Source organism: Amborella trichopoda, chromosome 9, assembly GCF_054954075.1.
Source record: "Amborella trichopoda isolate Santa Cruz 75 chromosome 9, AtrichopodaSantaCruz75HAP2 v2.0, whole genome shotgun sequence".
Lineage (NCBI taxonomy): Eukaryota > Viridiplantae > Streptophyta > Magnoliopsida > Amborellales > Amborellaceae > Amborella > Amborella trichopoda.
Window position 1 is genome coordinate 38756491 of NC_142344.1, and position 23588 is coordinate 38780078.

The 23588-nt window shown below is 36.2% G+C and overlaps 1 protein-coding gene and 1 long non-coding RNA gene across 5 annotated transcripts; one reads left to right on the forward strand and one right to left on the reverse strand.

Moving 5' to 3' along the window:
- Window positions 1–601: 601 nt before the first annotated feature.
- Window positions 602–3894, forward strand: LOC18438884 (uncharacterized). Its single transcript, XR_016041363.1, has 2 exons — window positions 602–2241; window positions 3534–3894. It is a non-coding gene; the product is annotated as an uncharacterized LOC18438884 (long non-coding RNA).
- An 8014-nt stretch (window positions 3895–11908) lies between these two features.
- LOC18438894 (metal-nicotianamine transporter YSL3) lies at window positions 11909–22390 on the reverse strand. Of its 4 annotated transcripts, none has more exons than XM_011626853.3 (10): window positions 21792–22390; window positions 21068–21240; window positions 20859–20956; window positions 20571–20705; window positions 19894–20083; window positions 19553–19667; window positions 17654–18582; window positions 14255–14524; window positions 12851–13010; window positions 11909–12300 (listed from the first exon to the last, which is right to left on the reverse strand). In XM_011626853.3, exons 1-10 carry the CDS (start codon window positions 22162–22164, stop codon window positions 12122–12124), a joined length of 2622 nt encoding a protein of 873 aa, XP_011625155.3. In that variant the 5' UTR covers window positions 22165–22390; the 3' UTR covers window positions 11909–12121. The 4 variants fall into 4 exon arrangements, with proteins under 4 accessions (XP_011625155.3, XP_088703882.1, XP_088703883.1 ...); XM_088847756.1 differs by having other exon boundaries at window positions 19857–20083; XM_088847757.1 differs by lacking the exon at window positions 19553–19667.
- Window positions 22391–23588: the final 1198 nt, after the last annotated feature.

The window sequence follows — 23588 nt, forward strand, 5'->3', positions numbered from 1 at the left end:
TTACCAAAATATTTAAGTGTTTATAGATTTGCTAGATATGCAATACTTGATTCCATAATAAAAGCAAAAAATACATTTTAGGGTGATCATAAGAGTTTCGACACCTAAAATACGTCTTATAATGGAATTTTGGGGTACAACTTATCGTAATTGTTTAACTTGATGAATAAAATACTAAGAAAGTAATATTAACTTTTGTATTTTGAAAAGTCGTAAATAGCGTAACGTCTCTTTTCAAAATAGCTAGTAATTTTTGTAAGTGTCAGTAGGAATAAAACTGCAACATACAATACAATGAGATGAAAAGGTGCTACCACCACGACGATACCCCTCAAAAATAACCCTGCATGGGATAATAAGACCAATCCGGGTGAGTGAGGTCTATCTTTCTCAATTAACAAAAAAAAAAATCGCAATGTTGGGCCCACCAGACCGGCCACGACCGTCCATTTAAACAAAGCAATAGGCGTATAGTGCGACCAACAACCATCAGGACCGTCCATTTGACGCAGCTATTTGGCGCCGCATGTCTCTCCAGAACCGCTCCGATAAGCGAGCGGCCAAAAATCCGCAGAAAATAGACGGAGGAGAGAGAGAATTGGGGGAATTTTAGAGAGAAAGAGACGCTGATTTCATAAACATGAGCGCCAAGGGCGCATTTTAGAGAGAGAAACATGCAGCAGGAGAAGGGGATTTGGCAAAACAGCGCGAGTGAGCGAGCCACTGATCTGGTAACTGAAATCTTAGAGAGAGAAAGAGGAGAGAGAGGAGGATGATAGGAGAGAGAAGATTGAAGCGTCCGGAAGAGAGACGAGAAGAGTAATTGCGAGGTATTCGGGAGGAGAGAGAATTATTGGGAAGCATCAGAGAGGGAGCAATTGGGAAATGTAACTGTGAGAGGGAGAGAGGAGAGAGAAAGGGAGATCTAGGCGCGATGACCCCTCGACCTCATCCCCTCCCTCCCTCTGCAAATCCTCATTAAACCTCCAAACCCTAATTCCGTCCCCTCAAGAATCTGATTACCCGGAGAGCAAAACCAGCTAGAACACCAGGCTCTCAATCTCTCCTCTCGAAACCCTAATTCGACCTTCAACGCCCTATTCCCACCGCTAAAACTCCGGTTTCTGTTCCCCATGGCCTGAAACCCAATTTACTGAAGACCCCAAACCCCTGATTTTCCTCCTCACCATGGATGAACCAGAAGAAGACGACTCCCCTTCTTGTCGTTTTCTTGGTCCCCTGCGCGTCCCTTCCTCTTCCCCTCCTCTTGAGCTTGACGAAAGCGAGGTCATATGGTCCACCGATTACTCCTCTGGAAAATCCCCTGAGAACTCGCCACCCACCTCAAAACCCTCCCCTGAAACTCCCCCATCGAACTATCATCGTCGCCATGGCTTCAAACCAGCTAGATTTGGCCTCTCTGCTGCTTTATCCGAGGATCATAGAACCCTAGTCCAACGCCAAGCTGGTCTAAACCCTAGCTTCGCGGCTCGAGCAATTCCTCCTGTTCCCATTCGACAAGGTTCGTCTGGTTCTGATGATTTATCAAGTGCTGGTTCTGGTAAATTCCATCAATCAGCGCCTGTAAATGTACCTGTTTGGTCTGGTAAGAGAGGAGAGGGATTGAGATCGAGGCATGGGATTTTCGAGGAAGAGAGCGATGATTTCGATGAGGAGAGGATGCCACCCCATGAGATAGTAGCGAGATCACACATGGATAACTTCTCTGTGTTCGAAGGGGTTGGAAGGACCTTGAAGGGCAGGGATCTTAGAAGGGTGAGAAACGCAGTTTGGCAGAAGACAGGTTTCTTAGACTGAAACGTTTCTGTCATCCTCTTCTTTCTGTTCTTCTTTGTGCTTTTGCTGTTCATTTCAGGCCTTTTCTTTTTTTTAGGGATTTTATTCTTATGGTGTAATTGTACTATTCTTTGGGATAGTTTTTTCCTTTTTCTATGTTGGTGGTGTTATTTTTGTGGGGTTTATTGGTGGCTTTGGAAGTTCCACGACTAATTCTGATTGATAATCCTTTTGCTTTCGGCTGTGGGATTTTTTTGTATGGGTTCAATGGAAACGTGGTGTTCCAATTATTGAGGTTTCTTGGTGCTTTTCGAAGTCGAACGAGTAATTCTGATTGATAATCCTTTTGTTTGCTTTCGGCGGTGGGATTCTGATTGATAATCCTTTTGTTTGCTTTCGGCTGTGGGATTTTTTTGACTAAGTGCAGCCCCAGACATGAGTTCAGTAAGTTCTGGTTCTCTATCATGAGTCAATTTTTTTACATGTTTTATCTGCTGATCAGTTTCAGCAGAACCAATTTTTGTCAATATGACGCATAGTCCATTTTGTGTTGATAAAGTTAGTATGCCGTGTCTTGAGCATAAATTTTCTCGTAAATAAAATATTTTTGTGAGAGAATTCAGTGATTTTTGAGATTTCATGTTTGTGTTCTTATGAAGACTATTCACTGCGTGTGAATTATTGTTTTCTTTTGATACTCTTAGAACATGGTGTGAATGGTGTAATATTATGGTAGTCATAATCCGTCCATTGTCAACTATATGCGCAGAGTCTGGTTATTGAAAAGTAGAGATGAGATGGAGTCGATTTTTTTATGTTTTATTTTTGACAATGTTAAGAGATGGAATTTTTTATAATGTTAGGAGATGGAATCGAATTTATTGAATTAAATTACTTGGCAATCAGACCAATTTTGGTTATATCTCTAACTTCAGTTGTTTGGGGATTGTTATATTGCCCTTTTACCATGGCTAGCTGCCTTACTTTACTACAAGCAGCATGCATCTCTTTCTCATTTGAGGGAGTACAATTTTTTAGTGGATTTGAATAATAAAAAAAGGTGAACCTTTGATACTGATTTGCTGGAAATACTGGTAGATCAGCTTGGCTATAGAGTCAAATTCTGTAATCTTTCTTACGAGGTCATGTTGACCACAGTTTTTCATGTGTCTTCAATTATATTTTGGGACTCTTTTGTTTTGTTCTTTACATTGACTGCCATACTTCTGGTACATGTAATGTCTCTTGATATCTTATTTTTCCACAGAATATAAACCACCTCGTCAATTGAATGCATTACATGCACTTATTGAAGTAGTAAGCATATGTCTGGTGCTTTGGCCATAATCTAACTGGACCATAGTTGGTATCCGAACATGATGTTTTAGATGCTGTATGCTTGATAATTTATTCAATTTTTTTTATGAAGTGAATGTGTCAGAAGTAGTGACTCCTAAGTGAAATATGCAAGCCTAATACCATATATTTCTTTCTTAAAGGTTATCATATACTAGTCGATTTGCCCATCTATCTTGTCCTGATTATGCAAACATCCTGCTGTTACACATTGTGATTCATGTTTTAAGTGCATTTCTGTTGCTTATGTCTCTTATTTAGATAGTTGCAAGCAAATCCTCTTTTATTCTTTTGCCATGTACAGGCTTTTGAAGTGTGATCAAAATAGCAAAACATATAATTTCTTAAATTATTAATAATATGTAACAATTATGATACAGGTGTATTATGGAGAAGACATCACAATCAACATCTGGATTCCAATGTCTTTTTATTTTCCAGATTTACCTGTGAGAGGGCTCTTAATCATATTGTGTTGGTAAGGATGAACATCTCTGGAGGGGATGAAGCAAACTCATTATCTTAAAACTATTGACATTTGATTATGTTCATTGGAAAATCTAGTTGAAGTATCTAGTAATAACAACGTCATCAACATAAACTAGAAAAGCATTGTATCCATAGACATCTAGGACAAGCACTCTACATGAAGTCAATGGAGTTTGTCTCAAATCAAGTAGTCCTTATGGATGTAGCCTGCGAATATGATCATCGAATCAATCTCATGAAGGGTTGCGTATTCACCTCTTATTCTAGAATATTGTGATGAAAAGTGTTCTTGATATCAAGGATTATTCCCTTGGTTTTTTCTTTTTTCCTTTCATATCGCCATGTTCAGGGTTGGAGAATTGGGTAAATTCTAACAGGTAATTGGATGTTAACATTTTTTGTCTGTGGAATTCAGCATTAATTTGCAGTATGTTTGTATTTGTATCATAATTGGGATAGGTAATTCTAACAGACTTCATAAAATGTCTTATGTACTGCATACCATCCACAGGTGGCTCATGTACTGCCTGCCTCTAACAAGAAACACAGGAAATGAACCATACATTTTATTTTTATTTTTTGATAAAAGGAAATGAACCATACTTTGACGGACTTTGGTGGATATTTAGGATTCAACTTCACCATTTGTTGTTCAGGATGGGATGGTGGATGATTCATCTAGGAATGGTATAGGATTCATCTATTGTTCTTATTACAAGAAATCACATCATCTTCGAAGCCTTTTCCCAATTAATTCTGATTTGTCATTCCGTTCTATTAAGGGTCATATCTAAAGGGAGGTCATAAAGCCCTATATTTTTTCTCACTACTTTCAATCATGTCCTTTTGGGCCAGCTCCTTTCTTTTTTTGAACCTTCCGCTTGAACTAACTCGTACCTCCTAGTAGGTGTACTAGGTTTGTGCTACACATGGCCAGTCCACCTAAGTCTTCTCTCTCTCATCTTTTCACCGATTGGTATCACACCTAAATTTTTCTGAATATATTAATTTCGAATTCTATCCATTCTTGTCCCGCCACTTATCCATATCAACATCTTCATCTTCACTACATTTATTTTTTACTGCCCAACATTCCACCCTATAGAGCAAAGCTGGTCTCACAGTTGTTCTATAGAACTTGCCATTGAGCTTCATTGGTATGCGGTGATCACATAAATGTCCAGTTGCCAATCTCCACTTCGTTCACCCAGCTCTAATTTTATGTGTCACATCTTCCTCAATCTCTCCATTTTCTTGGATTATCGACTCAAGATATTGAAATTGTATTCTTTTTGGTATTTTCTAGCCATTCATTTTGACTCTTTCCTCGTTTCTACTCCTATTATTACTAAACTTGTAAGAGAAATATAATGATTAAATTTTTCAAATTAATCATAGTTTTCTTTTTCAAAATTCATACATGATGCACCATTCAACTTGCTATCCTGTCAAAATCAGAGCATCATGAATTTGAAAATTGGAAGTTCACTCATGGTCCAATGCATACTATGCTGCCTTAACTTCAAATAGTTATTCTGTTACGATAGGATTTGATACGAGACATACATCAGTTGATCACAAATTTGAACTCTTTCTTGGAATAAAGTTTTCAATCATATAGCCCCATATCTGTCTTCCATCCTGGTTCGCCCTCTGTTAGCGATAACCTAGTCACATCATGATGTTTGACGTCCCCACCTCTCCACCATGGATCACCTGTCATAAGCAAATGAAGATTAGCCAATCCCAACAAATTTATCGTGACAAGTAGTGTGACTATTGCTAGCATATTGTAATGACTTCGCTTGGCTCTTCTTCTGGGTCTCTATAGAACATCCATCACGCTGGCATACCTCATCTGGGAACTTCACTGCCATCACCCTCCTCGCCATGAGACTCATTGTTGTGACCTGCATGGGTTTTGGTTTGCTCTGTCCTCTCAGCCTCTCTCATGCATTCACTCCTGTCATCCATGTGTATCACAATTGTGACCATTATTCATGTGTATCTCACACAAACACACTCACTGTCATCCATGGATTTACTGATACAATTGCTTATCCTGTTATGCATCTTCCCAAATTTATGGGATTCGTCAAATCTGGTAATAATTGGCCTTTGCAAGTCTCTCCCACATCTATTCAATACTTCCTTTTCAAATTAAGACCCATTCTGGGTATTGAAATTCTCTCCTCTTTCTTCTTTTTTTTTCCCACTGCAGTGTGTAGCTCAGGGTTGCTCAAGTGTTCTGTAGGTACCGTTGCAAACACTGCTGCATTTGGCCCTTTTCATTATCAGGAAGAAGGTCTGGAGTTAAATGTATGTTCAACAAAGCTCAGGAACATAATTCCTAGAGGGGAATGAATAAATTTACGATTATTTGATTACTATTGAATCTAATTCAATAGTATTACGTTAAAAATTATTGTAAACTGATTGTAAAAATAACTGTAAAACACATTTGTGGGGAACTGTTTGTGGGGAAATTGTTTGTTTCAAAAACTATCAACTTATTGTAAATTAATCTTAAAAATCGTGCAATTTCACCTACATTGATCACTTCACACAGCTTCATATTTAATTTGATCATGAACATTACTGAATTCTACATGGCTTGATTAATTTACCAAAACTTGTTAGAAAAAATTAATAATTCACTTTGAAGTGCTTATAAACATTGTTTGATTCCACAAATATTCGTCAAGGTACAATATATCATTTTGAAATATGTTTGTAAATTGTGAAAGGACTTGTGTTCTAGTCGGAATATATATTCTCTTGTTTTTTCTTCTTTTACTATTCTTGTATTACTATTCTTGTTTTTTTTTTCTTCACGGCTTTGATCACCCACAAGTAGTCTTTTTACAATAAATCAAATTCAAATAAAATAAAATAAATAAATCTAGGATATCAAAACTTGATGGCACATAAAACCTCTTTCAATAACAAAAAGAAAGACACAAACTATGTTTGGGAATAATAAAAGACACAAGAAATAAATATGCAAGAAACAAAAAAAAGTGTCGGAGATTATCTCAACCGGGCTTTTTATATCTTACATCGAGTCACTATTTTCTGATGGCGTGGGATCAATGGTCAACCTTCAATCTCAATAATGGGAAAGAAATTTATGCTAAAACCCTCCAATGGAATAAGAACTCTATAAGAACTCTTTCAATCAAATCTCAAACTTAGGTAGAATCCATTAATAATCTAGTTGAGAGAAATATCATCTCCTGTACTACACCTTAAACCCTTAGTTTCACATCACAAGATAGGAGAGAGAGATCCAAGAGATCAAGAGTAGGGTGTGCCCCTTTGTTCATCAAAGGGAGAGTTTTTATGAGAGGCGTGTGCCCCCTATGTGGGCTTATGAGAGAGAGAGTTTTTTATAAGAGAAAGAATAGATATAGTATAGAGAATATTGAATGGGGTCCATCCCTTTTTTGTAGTGTTTCAAGGGGTTTTAGAGTTTTTTAGGGTTTTTCATGGGTTACTTTTTTTTGTGAGATTGAATATGCATCATTGATCTTGGTTGACTTGTGGGGTAAGAGATATGAGCCATCAATTCTATAACTACGCCATCAAGATTATATGGAATGTGTTAGAACCATTATTCTCTATTTAAACCATTATGTTCTTAAACTATTGTCCCATTAATTAATTTAAATAAGAAAATACTATATGATAATATTGTGCTTTTTTATTTTATGCACAAACCGTCTCACATATACCAAAATTTGATTCAAAGCTTCCTCAAAGCACAAACTTTCCAAAACATAGGAGATCTTTTCCCTTGAGCCATGAGCTTGAGTTTACAAAGCAGGCTTCACAAGGTGGGGCATGTACCCTAAGTGGCACTCTATAGGCCCCACCTAATTGACATGGTGGGCCCATATATCTAATTGGCCCTAATATTATGATTTTAGACATTCATAAAATCATATTTAAATAATTAAATCAATGTAAAATCAATATCTCTATTTTTACAAATCTAAATTTGATAAGTAAAATATCCAGATATTAAGAAAAATTCAAATAACAATTCTAAAAATCATATAACATTAAAACAAACATAATTAAATACTTTGATTGAAAAATGATCCATATGGTCTAGGAATAAATATACCCTGGGGCATCTTACCTTCTACTGTGGATCACGGTCCACACTTATTTTTTCAAACCAAGTGTTGACCATGATCCACAGTCCATGCAGGGCTCATTAGTGGGTCACTAAAGTTTAGCCAATAGGTAAGGGGTTATAGTACTAGATTTCAGGTTCTCCCTTAGGGGCAGTTTGGGCACCTGAAAATCTATTACAGTAAAAAAGGAAATATGAGATTTATCATGTACACTTCAACAATAAGAAAATAGAAATAAATTACACAAGATGTCCCAAAATACTTGAAATAAACATATTACAATGAAACATATTACAAGGAAATATGATATTTACCATGTACACTTCAACAGTAAGAAAATGGAAATAAATTAGTAAAAAAATGGAAATAAATTACACAAGATTTTGTAAGAAAGTGGAAAAAAAAAAAAAAGGATTTTTTGGCATAGGGTTTAGATACAAATAAAGAAGTGATAAATTATTACAATATATTAGCTATATTTTTTTTTGCCTCTTCCAATATCCCAACCTAATTTTTAAAATATTTTACCATTTCACAATAAATTTTTTTAAAAATACATCACCATTTACTATTTAAGCTACAAACTAACGATATTTGAAGGTTGTGACTATGTTTATGACCAATATTAAAATTAACAATATTTAAAGGTTGTGACTCAAATAGTTTACTCAATGCTTATAACCAGTATTAATTATGTTTATGATCAATATTAATTCACACAATTAAGTTATTATTTTTTGAGGCATGATAAGCATGGTATAGTCATGCTATCTATGCATTTCAATATTAAATAGGAATATAGACCATTTATCTTTTGTGGATGGAGGTCACAATCATTCTCAAATATTAGATGTTAAATTGGATGGCTTGGGGTGAGTCATGATGAAGTAAATTTTTTTTTTGAAATTTTGTATTTATTCAATGACACTAGTACAACCACCCATTTTGAAATTTAAAGAACAAAAATGATTGTACATACAAAAGATAAATGGTCTCTTTGTAGACAATTCCATATTAAATTGCTAAGTCCAGTAAAATGTAGACAATTCCATATTAAATCGCATAATCTAACTGCAATGTATTTACCATGTTGTATCTAAATACTAACCAAACAGAAACAATCCATTTGCATGTAATGTATTACGCAGTAATGTATTACACCAATAATATATTTCACAGACAATATATTTTCAGGTATCCAAACGACCCCCTAGAGACGAAATCAATGTCATCTAGACTTAGATGCAATCAATTGCTCTATGATGTATAGGGGTTATCTCTCGCACATGCACAAGCTTCACTCTGAAAGGTGGTTCGCTTTTCCGAAAATGGTTATCATTGTGCATGTTGTGTGATGGTATGCGGATAAGGCTTTGGCCCCATCTCTTAAGGTCTTCATCACACATGTGATGATACGCGGATAAGGCTTTGGCCCCATCTCTTAAGGTCTTCATCACACATAATGGTCACACAGTCCATCTGCTCACTATTACAGGCATACTCCGACCACATCAAGAATGACCCACCATAACTCTTATCAATTTATTCTTTATGTCCATGTAACATGGGTTTTCCCAACCAAACTGGTCTAACTCGTAAAGCTTAATCCGATATCAACAAACATCATTGATATTTGCTAGTATGGTCCACATATAACTACGTTTTGATTGAGTTCATGTTCTACTATATCAATAAGATCATTTACAAAGACGGCCTTAATAGCCACACACACCCAACAAATTGATCATAATAAGATCATTTACAAGGACGGCAAGATCATTTACAAGGACGGCCTTAATTGCCCGACACACCCAACAAATTGATCATAAGAGGTTCTAGGGGAGAGGAAAAAAGAGAGTAGGATCTAATGGAAAGAGAGGAGAACGCTCCTACAGAGACAGTCTAGGGAGAGAGAGGTAAACACTTTGAGAGAAAAAAGGAAAAAATAAAAAAAACAAAGGCTTATAAGATAGAGAGAGGCTCGCCCTAGGTTGAAGGCTCATATTTTTAATAAAAAGTTCCGAAAGCATAGAAAACATGCGTATGCTTCAGAATTTACAAATATGATTTAACCTTTTTGCTTTTTAACAGAAGTTCATACATTTATTTAATGTTGTAGGGGAAATTTTGCCTCATTCTTCACCGATGCGAAGGTTGAAGACTGCCTATTTAATCTTCCCCAGGAGGATGAGAAGGACGAAGAATTTTTTGGGGCAGCTTTCTCCCGAATAAAAAAGTTGAAAGCTGCCCATTTTTTAAAGGGTACGGTTTATATAGAGCCTAGGCTCTAAACAATCAAATTAGAGCCTACTTTTAAATAATGTCGAGAAATGTGGTTTCAATACTGAAAATCTGTGTGACAACCTTAAAATATATTTTCATCTTTATTTATAAAGTTTAAAGCTTCAAAAATAGTGTATATATATATATATATATATATATATATATATATATATATATATGTGAAAACTTGAAAATCTTGTAAATTGACAGTCAGAAAATGTAATACAAAATACACTATTTCCAAAACTTGAAATCAATTTTTTTCACATGTCCATGCATCTTGATGCCGTGATGATCAATTGAGGATTTTTTAACATCAAAACAATCTCATCTAGTGAAATTTTTGAGGTAGGCTCTATGATTGTTCAGATCCTCGGCTCTATATAAACTTCTCCCTTTTTTAAAGGGCTGGAAAATCACAAATTTTCTAACCCTTTCACATTTATCGAATGGGGCACTGCTACTTTCAGCTACGAGGAAAACATGCTATTTCATGGCTGGGGGTGTTGAAATTTGTATATCATTGTGTAATGGGAAAATATCATTTACAAGGTCGAAACCTCTTTACAAAATCATTTAGGAGATCAAAACATCCCTATTAACATGAGAGAGTTCATTTTTATTTTCATTTTAATCAAGTATCTTCTCAAAACTATCTTTAAGAATGCCTAAATTATATGTAATCAACGTAACTTGAACAAGAAGAGATATGGTAGTAATTTGACTCACCTAAGAGGGCCCAGCCAAGTAATAAGAGTATCTCTGCTTGTTCAGGGTGGATCACATTTTATTGAAACTCCGATACTTGTTTAACAATTTCTAACCCTAAACGTGAATAATTCGTGTATTTTTTCAAATAATTTTGAGGAGGTACCAATATGAAATGAAAATTATATAACCTACATTTTGGGATGTTTGTCCCTCTTAATAAATTTTAAGGAGTTTTGACCCATTAAGTGATATTTTCTCTTTCATATTTTGTGAGAGGATATTTTGGTCATATTTATATACACCATGAGGATATGTAGTAAAGAGGATGTCTCGATTGATTTTAACATCCATCTGAATATACAGGACACTTGATCCTTAACTTTCACTTGGTAAGAATCAAATTTATTAGGGTGCAATCCATCGAATCAAATTTATTAGGGTACGATCTATCATATGTGGTAGTTGACTTATGTTGTAAAGTCAATTGGACAAACTTTTATCATCATCAAAACCTTATCTCAACTAATTAAGGTCGACTTGACATTCATACTCTTGTATTTTGAAAATCTTTCCCTTTCAAGTCTCGGATGTTGTACTGCCTATGTGATGGTATAATCCACAGGCCCGACATGGGAAAACATACAAGACGCCTGTAAAAGCCAATACACCTATGGGTTGTGTATTCTAAACTATTATATAAGTATGACCAATAATCCCTGAAAAGCAAGTTGCTCTGGCTTGACTTGATTACAAGGACTGTCTGACACTGGGAGCTCCTCTTTCTTTGCCATGGATGGAATACTGGAGATTGATAATGGTTACTCAGTGGAACCCGTTGAAAGAAACAGGTTGCGACGGTGTCGCTAATTTTCACTTCTCGATGAGCATAATTCATCATATGTTCTTTGGTCTGTTTCCATTTGAGAAATTAGGTGCCCCATCTTTGTCATTGACATGAGCCGAGAACATGATGCAATGCACCAATCTTTATGTGGGCCTGGCATATAATGTTGCACAATGTTGCACTATCTTATGCACCATTCAAACACACCCCAACAAAACACACCCTGACAAATGACTAGAGAGAGAGAGAGAGAGAGATTGATCCCTTAAAAGAGTCATGAGCGGCATTTTCTATATGAAAAGTGGTCATATTAGTGTGAATTCTCAGCATTTGAGTCCCATTAATAGGAGTGTTCAAAAAAATGAATATACACTACAATTTATATCAACCGAGCACAAACTGAGCAGTTGGGTTTTCACTTTAGAACAGCACCAAAAAATTAAAAAAAATGAGAACCCCAAAAAGTTTCCTCTCTTTCAGTTTAGATATGTGGGGTAAGTCATGGCCAATTTGTGAACTCAAGGACCTTGAACCCAATATCTATGCCCGTGGGTATCTGCGAGGCAAAGAGAATGAGATTTAGGGCATTGAGAGTAATGTGTAAGTTCCTTGCTGTTTCACTCCCTTTTTGCATTGGAGGTACAAGTGCAGCTGCCATTGCCCATAGCACCGTGATTGCTGCCAAAACACAAAGTGTCTTATTCTTATCTTTTACTGGTGTCTCAAACAAAACAACTGAGAAATTTGCAATGAAAAATTCAAAGATTGGAAGCTTTTGGAAACAGATTTTGATGTCAAGGGTCTGTTCTGTTGCAAAACAATGACAATGTCGATACTGATAGTTCTAATCGGTATCCATGGACTAAGGAAGTTCGATTCGACCATTTATTGGTTTTTAACAGATTTTAGGACAGCAATTTTGGGGCCAAATTTCGTATAAACGGACACGTTATAAAGATGAGATTGTAACAACTTGTGAAGCATTTATCATAAAAAAATGTTAGGAGTGTCAGATTGTAGACAACCTTGCTTAAATTTTAAGCAAGGGAATTTTGATCTGTAATTCGACCAACCCCACTTCTCTATGATTACTTGATTTGCACTTGCTGTAGGAATTAACTGTATGGATGCGCCTAGTGCATAAGGTTGTCAGCATTTGTTGCCCTAATTTTACATCTAAGGCTTGTCTGCTCAATCAAAATGAGAGAGAGAGAGAGGGCTCACACACCTGCTCCTGCAAACAAATGGGGACCTGGGAAAAGCTTCCCAGTCCTAAACCATGTGTTGAGGCACCCCCCTACTGATTCAAATACTCCGAATCCGAGAAGGATAGATCCTGCATTGTAGTGCCTCTCTCTGTAAGATCCTTTCAACAATTGCTTCCTCTCCTGATAATTCAAAATGAAATAAATGTATATTTAGGCAATGAACAGAAGAAAAGCCTTAGAATTGAAATCAAAACCACATATCCTCATTCTTTTGAGCGTTTCACAAAGGGTTGTTTAATTTTTATAAGAATGTTGGATATGGTGATATCCAAAATCACCCAATTAAGAAAATCCCATATTATGTGGGATTGGGATTGATATCGATAAGTTTCTAAAGAAAATAGAAGTCCAAAAAAATTAGGACTCTTGGGTATATCTATTCGTTTTTGAGATATATGTAACTTCTATAAGAAGTTTTCTATTCAATGTGGATTCCGAACATTATATATATAAAATGAAAGAGAAAAGAACATGTGTAGACCGGCAGATCATAGCCGTCAGGAGAGTAGGTCTAAAAGAGTTTGCACAGATTTTATGGAGGGTTCAAGAGGCAACTCTATGTCTCAAAATCTTTAATGTAACTTTCATTGGTACAATGGATTTCAGTTTATCATGACTGAATGTAGCCTTTTGGAGTCAACCACATAAATCTTTGTATGAAGTGTTTCATGCTTTATTTCTAGTGTTTTGGCTCATATTCTCAGCTATTTTATTTCTAGTTGGATAAGCACACATTCCTGATAGGATCCAATTTTCTAGGTTTTTTGTTTATGCATCTAAGAGGGTTCTTAAGACCTAACATTACATATAATTTTCTTCAAGAGCTTACTACACAAGCAGACTAGAGAACTTCTTAGCGAAAACCACGAGAAAGCTGAACTCAACCATATACCAATCCTTCATAAAATTAATGGGAAATTTATTAAAAAACACCCAAGAGATAAACTATTTATCACCTCAGCGTTTTATTTTATGGAAAAGTCGTTCATGAGTTAGTGAGTGCGAGAGCCCACTGACTTACCAACGTCCATCTTAAAACTTACAAGGCTTATACGGTGTAGAACTTTTTTCTCAAAAAAAATAAATTTTAAATACATAAATTTTATTTTATTTTCATGTTCATGATCATCTTAACCTAGATCGTGAATCCTTAAAATTTTAGTGCTAAAGATGTTCATGTCCTTCAACACTCAATCAAATTAATCATAGATAAAATTTGTTCCAAAAATCACCCCTACGAGAACCAATTTTTGAAAATCTCCTCAAAATTCTTCTCATCAACAAATTTAATAAAAACTGATTAGTCAATATGGTACTCTTAGTAGCTCAAGAAAAAGAAACCAATGGTGCTAAGTCTTTATTACCTCAGTAAGTTCCTGTATCTTGGTTTCAACAGGAGAAACAGTAAGAGTAGCAGTTGCTGTAGCCGCTCCTTGAGAGTCCTGTGGTGGGGACTTCACTTGTTTTTTGAGCTCATTGATCTCGTTTTGGGTGGTGCGCACTCTCCGCCACTGCCATCCTAAATAACCAGCCCATAGGCTATACACAAAGAGGGAGCCCATCACAATTGGGTGGACCAGAGACACGGTTCGACCTTCGAGTAACCCGAATTCACCATTGATTGCAAGTGCATCCTACAAAGAAGTAGTCATTGAAAAAGTAAGAGATATTCGAAATTCTAAGGGAACCTTGCCATGGCCAGTCCCAAACCAATCATGCTAGTTCCAAGCCCAAATAAAGGAGGCCTGTGTTAATTAAAGCCAGTGTAGAACTTTGCCACTTCTTTTTCACAGCCGACCTCAATAGTTGAGATAATGCTCAGATGATGGTTTGAAATTCGAAAGGGAATGATGGACATTTTCACAATTGGGGGCGCGGAATGAGAAAAGACAAATGAATGGCAAGAAAAGCGGCATTAGTACCAGTAAGCAGTAAAGGAGACTGACCTCAGGAACTAGGAAGAAAGGCAAAGAGACAGAGAGCAAAGGAACAGGTGTTCTCTTGCAATGCTGAATGGTATTGTTGAAACTCTGAGCCAGATCTCTCTGGTTAATTGGGTGTTCAAGAAATTTGGCCAAAGATCTTGTTGTTAGAGAGGTGGGTTTTGTGAAGTTCGATTTGGGGAAGATTTTGGACACAATTTGGGGAAGATTTTGAAGGGGTTTGCCAAATTTGGAGGGCAGGCTCATTGTGACAGGGGTGATGGTTGCCATGTCTCAGACCGGGCAGAAGAGAGTGAGAGAGAGAAAGAGAAAGAGACGCGAAGAGAGAGAAAGAGAAGGATAAGAGACTTCCAGGGCCCTTCCTTTTATTTGTTGGTCTGTGATTGCCTTCAATTTTGAAACAATCGTGGGCCAACCAATTCCATGGAAATATTACTGTATTGCTCTCACTTTTTCATTGTTTAACTTTTCGGCAGATCAGATTCCAAAGACTACCCCTCGTATATACGAAAATTATAGAGGGCCTCAATTTGTAATTTATAGGCATCTGTTTTTTTAAAAGTTCTCTTATGGTAAAACCTTTATATAAGTCTGCAACCTTATACTCTTGGAAAAGTGTTTCCACCTTAACATTAAGGGAAATGTTTATAGAAACCGAGGCTCTAAACAATCAAATTTAAGTCCATTTCAAAAATTTCACCAAAAAACAATTTTTTGATGTTCAAATATCCTCAAATTGATCATCTCGACATCAAGATACAGGGTCACGAGAAAAAAATGGATTTCAAAAAAAATAGTCCAAAAAAAATAGTGCATCTTAATACAAGTTATATATATATATAGATAGATTGCTAGTCCAAAAAAATAGTACATCTTATTACAAGTTATCTAGACGGTTTATTTTCAAATGTTTCTTACATCATATTTTAAATTTTAAATTTGATAATTGATGATAAGAAGATATTTTAAAACCGAAACGACATATCTAAATAAAATTTATAGATGCACCTTATTCCTAGCATATAAAGAGGCAACTTTGTACAAACCTCACCCTTTTTTCAATTACTTTTGGTACTAACCATATTGTTGACCCCAACTTTTCTCCGTTATTTGAACCTATGAATTCCAAAACATGACTCACCCAACATGTGTTAGTCCAACATAAAAATGTGTCTGTCCATTGTAAAAATGTGTCGACAAGCCCCTTCGATATAAAAAAAAGTATCAGAACAAGTTGAATGTAGTACTGGTCCAGTACAAAAAATGCGTCATACCTGCTCTACATAGGTTTTTACCGCTGCGAGTTTAAGAGAGAAGTAAACACCCAAAAATTTGATGTCAAAATATTTTGTAAATAAAATAGTGTAGAGGCCATCTCAGACATCCATTCAAAATTTGATGGTTGGATGAGGAGAAGTACATATGTTTTATATAGGGGCAGCATATAAAGTTTGCCTTGGGTTTAATAGTGGGGCATGGGGACATGCCAAGAAAGTATAAATTGGCAGTTCTATAATTTTTGAACAATGATCCAATGCAACGGTTGTATCATAGTATAATGCAATGATACTTCTAAAAAATCATGTCTGTAATATTTGTATGACCCCAAATTTTGCACACACACTCTCTCCATCTCAATAATCAATCCCCTAAAAACAAATTTCAATTTGAACCCTTGGTCAAAATGAGTCACTTCCAAAAACGAATCTAGACCATTTATTTTGTGAATTTCAAGATTTTAGCCTTTATAAACTCAAAATCATTTTTTTTTTTTTTAACATTGTTCAAATGATAATAAAACCATCCAAAAAAATCGGAAATGAAAAAATCCTCCTAAAACTTAGATCTAAACAGTTCACCGAAATGAACAACTTATGTTAATTGAGCTAAAAAACATACTTTCTAGATTGTGTTTTCAATTGTTATTATTGTATGATTGTTCATTATATTGAAAAAAGTATATATTTCAAAATTTGGATCAAACAAATAGCCATAAGATGGTTTTTTAAGGTTGTTGTATCATATTACTATACAACGATTGCATAAAATCATTGCCTATAATATTTTTTATTTTTCTATAAATCTATGAAATGAAGGCCTCACTAGACAAATAAAATAAAATAAAAAGAAAACTCAAAACGCTGTGTACCGTTTTATGTAAAATTAGCCAAGTTCTGCTCTCTTCAGAGAGAGAGAGAGAGATTGGACCATAAAAAGAGCCAGTATAATTGCATTTGAAGCAAATAAAGTTCTAAACAAACCCTAGACCTTATGGTAATGAGGCAGGCCACTTGTTGTAAACAAACCCTAGACCTTATGGTAATGAGGCAGGCCACTTGTTGTGCCTCACCTTACAATGTGTTGAGATTGACAAAATATTGTATTTGTTCCACAAGCATTCCCAAAAATACAAAATGCAAAACTCTTGATCCATGGACTCAGACAATCCTAGCATTACTTCATGGCTGAAAGGCCTAAGCTTCCGTAGGCCACTTTGTTGATACCATGTACACCAGTCATTCTTTTTACTATACCCAAAATTCTTAACCTGATGATGGCATGATTGCCATTAGAAGCCTGTATCCTCAGCTACCTAGGTCTCGCCTCTTGTAACTGAACCACGGTATCCTTCCCCCATCCATCTAATAAATAATACATCCATGAATGCCTACATTTATGCATCCTCTAGAATCTTTGGTCTTTAAAGTATGGCCCAACATTTTATTTCAGCTGAATTTATGATTCAAATCCAAAACTTAATGTTGTGAATCACATAAACTTAATGGTAGGCAAAAATCTCATACACATTGGGGGCTGTACCTTGGCCAAGGCCAATATGGATGAAGGCAATATCCAGAGCCCCTCTCCGCATATCAAACCCGAGGCGACAGCAGGTACCATCAGCTCAGCCCTTTTCTCATCAATTTTCCTCCAAACAAAAACAATCAAAGTCCCAACACACATATCGATTGTAAAATAAGCCCCCACCAAGAAAGGCACGGCCATAGCCATAGGTAGTGGTACCCAACTCCCGAACCTCTCAGGCACCAAATCCTTGACCAAATTCACCAACATTGCGAATGCAAAAAACCCGTAACATAGTTGCAAGCAGTGCAAAGGCAAAGCCGAGAAGCCCTCTACACCTAATATGGCCATATTGCGATATATAAGCGCATAAGGTGCCTTAAACTCCCCATCAGGGTTCCCAATATCAAACGCCTTGTAGAACAACCAAAAGCTCAAGGGAGCCGTTACACATCCAATTGCGGTTCCAATTGCTTGGCTCATGACCATAGACCTAGGTGAAGTCAGGGTTAAATGTGCTGACTTAAAGTCTTGCATAAGGTCAGCTGAGATGGACACAATCGATTTTACGAGCCCACACCCAACAAGACCAGCCACCACCCCACCACCTGAACTACCAGACCAAGCTGCCAAAACAAAGAGGGCCACTTTGCCATAGTTGTAGGCCATGTTCATATCGGTGAGCCCCGCTCCATATGCATTGCAAAAGCCCAAGGCCGGGGCAAATATATAGGCAGTGAGGACATAGTACCATCGCATTTCGGGGAACATGCGTGGGATTGACAGGATCGATACGAGGGAGAAGAGGGTGTAGCCAGAGCAAGCTACCCACATGGGGATGCGATCACGAACGAATGCCTCATCATGGTGGAGCTTGTCACAGGCTAGGAGATGTCCGTCTGTCACTGGGGCCCTTCCTTGGGAAGAGATGGACAGGTTTGCTTCTGCATTTGAAAGAGGATATGGGTGTTTTCTTTAGATTTAAAACTTATACAAAAAATGTAACAAATGACTATAGGAAAAAACTCAGCTATAGAAAAGAGAAGTTTTTTGTAAGTAAAATTTGACAAATATATGGATTATGATTTTCTTTTTTCCTTTATTCTTTATATTTCCTTTTGCATTTTCTCAAGATTTTTTTCATGTTTTCTCAAGATTTTTTGGAGTATTTCCTGGAACGAAAATAAAATCTCTCAAGAAATTACCTGATTGAGAGTTTTACAAGAACAAATCAAAGGCTGGAAGAGTGTGCCTTTAATTGAACAACAGAGTACTACATCCGAGAAGCCCAAAATTCAGAACTCAAAAAATATTTGAGAGCAGGATGATTATAAGGACCAAAGAGAAGTTTTAGACCACTCCAAATTCTGGTGCCATAAAATCAGCTCTTATAATGGAAAGAATTCAATAATTACCAAATAAAATAATTGCAAAAGAATTATAAGCTATTAGAAGAAATTTATGAATTCGTATTTCGATTACCCTTTCAAGAAAATGTGACATTTATAAATCCAATCGATCACCCTTTCAAGAAAATTTGACATTTATAAATCCAATAACTGAGAAAATAAATATCCAACATCAAGAATTTTTTTTATCGACGTCCAGTATAAAAGAGCCAGTATGGCATTTGGATTTCGATCACCCTTTCAAGATAATGTGACATTTAAAAATCCGATCGGTCATCCTTTCAAGAAAATGTGATATTTAAAAATCCAATAACTGAGAAAATAAATATCTACATCAAATAATTTTTTTTATCGACGACCAGTTTAAGAGAGCCAGTATGTCGATTTCCTTTCATGCAAATTGCCAATATGCAGATTCAGTACCAGCCTAATGCCAAAATTTTCCATACAAAAACTTGAAGAAAAGCAGAAATCAAGATAAGGGCTTCATCATTTTCCCTCCGACCTGTATTGATGTTTTTGTGTTTCATTTGAGCTTGGAAGTTTCTAATAGTGAAAGCCATGACCTTCGCAAAATTGTACAGCCCATCTCCTAGGATCAGAGCAATGGTGACAAATACCTACAAATTTGAAAAATGTGGAATCAGTTCTTAAAACTTAGAAAGTTTCATTAGATGATGGAATCAAATTCCCTGCATTTTACAGGGTTAACATAAGTTACTCTTACTTTGAGAGAGAGTAGAAGTTTCATTAGATGATGGAATCTAATTTTATTCATTTTACAGGGATTAACTGTAAGTTACTCTTACTTTGAGAGAGACAGAGAGAGAGAATTGGTGCATGGACCTTGTAACCTTGAAGGCTTTTCATGCTGCTCTCTGGTAACTTTTCAGAGTACCAAACCCCCTTCTGTTCTCTGATGAGAGGCCACACTATACCCCAAGATATCACTGAGCCAAGAAGTAGAGAGAGATTCACCAAATGGGAACATATCATCCCAGCCCCTATATATGTCATGCTGAAATCGAAGTAAAACCTGCAATCCAAATTTCCCAAAAAGCCATGAATAGCTATCAAAGATGTAAGAAGCTAAACAGTAAACCGATTTTTATGTACAAATTGAGCTACCAAAAAAAAAAAAGAAAAATTAAATAAGTCCAAAAAAATATAGAATACTATAGGATTGTTATATAAAATGTTTATATATAATTTAGATCTTTATTGGCAAAGAGTGGTAAGTTTTTTTTCTTTTTTCTATATTCCCTGTTTTTTTCTTTCCTTGTTTTTGGATTCTTTTAAAATGTCCTGGACTATTTCTTTAAATCCTTTTCCATATTTTTTAATGCTGATTTGTATTTTTTAGGTTGTTTTGGTTTTATTTAACCTTTAGTACTCTTACTTTATTTTTAACATTTTATATATTGTTTTTTAAAAAAAAATTTCAAGGGCTTTTGACCCTGCACAGTACTCATGTGAGTCCAATCTGCCCGAGCCGAGTTTCGAAACTACAAACAGAAGCTTACGTTTGCTTCCAAGCCTTCAAACCAAACGTGGGAAACTGAGAAAACCCACATCCATCCCCTCCAGAGTAAAACCACTGAAAAAAGCCCCACAAGAAACTGACTGTGAAGAATTTTGCAAATCCTTGGACCTGCTTTCTGCAAATCCAAACACAAATCATCATCAAAAATAAAAGTAAAATGAATAAGAGCTTAAGGCTGATGGAAAAAAATTCAATATCTAGAGTTAATTCTTGAGTCTATACATGGAAAGAAAGAAAGGGAAGTTTTACAAAGATTATTGAACCATACTTAGCCATTTTATCTCCCTGAGGTGTGTGGAAACCATTGATGAGAACAGCAGTTGCAGTGCCAGATGGATATGTCAATTTGTAATCTATAATCATAATCTACATAACAATAAAGGACACTGTAATAAGAAACAAAGGAAGCCTCCTAAAAGGAAACAAGAGAGAGAGAGATCCCCATAAATTGAGAAAATGGAGATTTGGAAACAGTACCTTTCTGAGAGGAACCAGAGCCAAGAGCCCAACAAAACAAACAATGAAAAGAAAACCAGTCATCCAAGCGATCCCCGGCTCTTTGTAGCTTCCAGGGGTGTTCCCTTCGGTATCGACTCCAGCGCGTTCATACGTCTTCTTATTTAATCCCAAAAGGTAGGATCCAAATCCCCCTGTTTATACCAAAAATTAAGTGATACAGGACAACATCAACTGATAAATAGTTGCAGATGATAAAACTGAAATCCCTTTCTAATCTCAAAGACCGCAATTACAAATAGAAATTCTAACCCAATTTCCATATACATTGAAGTTCAATCACTGAATATATATCTTGATAAAATTGAAATCCCTTTCTAATTACAAACAGAAATTTTAACCCAATTTCTATATGAATTGAAGTTCAATCACTTAATATTTATCTTCATAGCATGCCCCAAAACAAACCCAAAATTAGGATCAATCCTCAAAAAAGATCCAACCAAAAAGGAATGGTTTAAAATGGAAACAAGCCGACCCAAAATCAATCCCACACCTATAAACTTTGCAAAAAGAAAGAACAAATAATGTAATTCCAAGAGTCCAAATAGAAAAGACATGCAAAAACTTGAATTCAACGTCCAAGAAGATTAATGAAGAAAGACCTAGAATCACTTACTTACCCCCATAACAGAGAAATGCAATCAAAGATTAGAGAGAGAGAGAGAGAGAGAGAGAGAGGCACCTCCAACAGCAATACTGTAACAAGCAACAGCACAAGTCTGAACAACACAGTTCTCCTGTCTTGTGAAGGGAGCAGAGACCACCCCTGCTTTGTGAAGGAGCTTTGTCCAACTTTTCAAGAACACGAAAGCAAGCAAAGCCGCCGAGATGTTGAGCGAGGGGACAAGACCAGTGGTGAGGTTGAGCTTCATAACAATCATGCTGTACATAACTCCAATGATGATGCTCGCGACCAGTCCCCTCGCAGTGATCTGCTTAGTCCATGGTGGTATCTTTCTACACTCTTGCTCCTGCACCTGCAACTCTTCCTCAACGTCCATGGCAGCAAGGTCTGTTGATCCCATTCTTGCTCTAACCCTGAATGGATTCTTCATTCACCACAGAGGTGAATAATTCATGGGTTTTTATTAGTAGTAAGGACTGTGTTTACATTTGTCGTGTGCTTTGTACTACTGATAATTTACTGGTTTTGACGGTAGTACAGGCCGTGTAGTACAAGTGGGTGCGCTTAAAATAGGAGCTGTTCTTCATTTTAATGGCATCCACTCTTTCTCACTCTTAAAACTTTGCCATGGCATAAAAGTCGCCATTTTGAAGGCCTTTACAGGTGTTCCGTTCTAGAAGCAATAAAAAAGACTTCTCTCTCTATGTATGGGCAAAGCACCCCCTTTCTCTCTCTAACTCTCTTTCTCTCACTAAAAGTTTGCGACTTTCTCAGGTCGGAAAGCACTCCTCTCTCTAGATTTGTGCAAAGTCCTCCCCCTCGCTCTGAAGTAAGCTAGAATAAGGAAAAAGATTATATGGATCCGAGGCTCTAAACAATCAAATTAGAGCCGACCTCAAAAATTTTAGTTGTTTTGATGCTTAAAAATCTGATCGGCTTTATGTATGGACATGAGAAAAAATAGATTTTAAACTTTGAAAATAGCGTATTTTTAGACTGTCAATTGTCGAGATTTTTAACTTTTTATAGATTTGCTCGATCTATACTATGTTTTAAATTTTAAATTTTAAATTTTAAATTTTATAATTAAAGATGAAAATATATTTTAAAACTATCACAAAGATTTTTCATATTTAAAACATATTTTTGGACACTATTTGAAAGTGCACTCTACTAGTAGATTGTTTAGATCCTCGGCTCTATACAAACCGCACCCATAGGATAATGCAGGTGGACCAAACTTTTTCTACCGCACATGTTCTCTCACTCGCCTTTGATTAGCTTCCACTGACTTCTACTTCCATGTCTTTTTTAGGGTTCCAATATGCGAGATGGATGTTTGTTAGGTTTTTAGGGTTCCAATATGTGAGATGGATGTTTGTTAGGTGGGTCATCCAGAATAAAGGAGGAATTGGTGTCACTTGAAAAGTTATGCCATCTCTTTTTAATAAATAATGTGTTTTAAGACTACGGATGTCCGATTCGAATCGCGGTTTGGAATGGGAATATGTTGGATTGAAATCGGTGATTTAAAAAACGGATTGATGACCTAGATCAAGCATCGCAAAAACTGGCTAGATCAGTGAATCAGTGGTCTGGATTGTCATTTTATTGTGCAGAAAAAATAGTGAACTAACGAAAAAACACGTGCAAAAATAGTAAATCGGCCAAAACCCAGCCTGGATCGGTTAATCGATGTTTTTATCATAGCAAAAAACTATTTTTACTGTAGCAAAATACCATTTTACCGCAGCAAAACGCCAGTTCTCTTCTAGACCTGGACAATTTCCTATATATTGACAAAATCGGCACGAGGTGACCGATTCTCAAGTCAGAGCGGGCGATTCCGTATCA

Excerpts from the sequence above, each read along its gene's own strand:
- LOC18438894 (XM_011626853.3), bottom strand. The coding sequence starts at position 22,164 with ATGAAGAATCCATTCAGGGTTAGAGCAAGAATGGGATCAACAGACCTT. Across the intron at positions 20,957-21,067 it reads CTCTGGTTCCTCTCAGAAAG|ATTATGATTATAGATTACAA; the intron begins GTACTGTTTCCA and ends ATTGTTATGTAG. Across the intron at positions 12,301-12,850 it reads CCATTTGTTTGCAGGAGCAG|CAATCACGGTGCTATGGGCA; the intron begins GTGTGTGAGCCC and ends GTGTTTTGGCAG.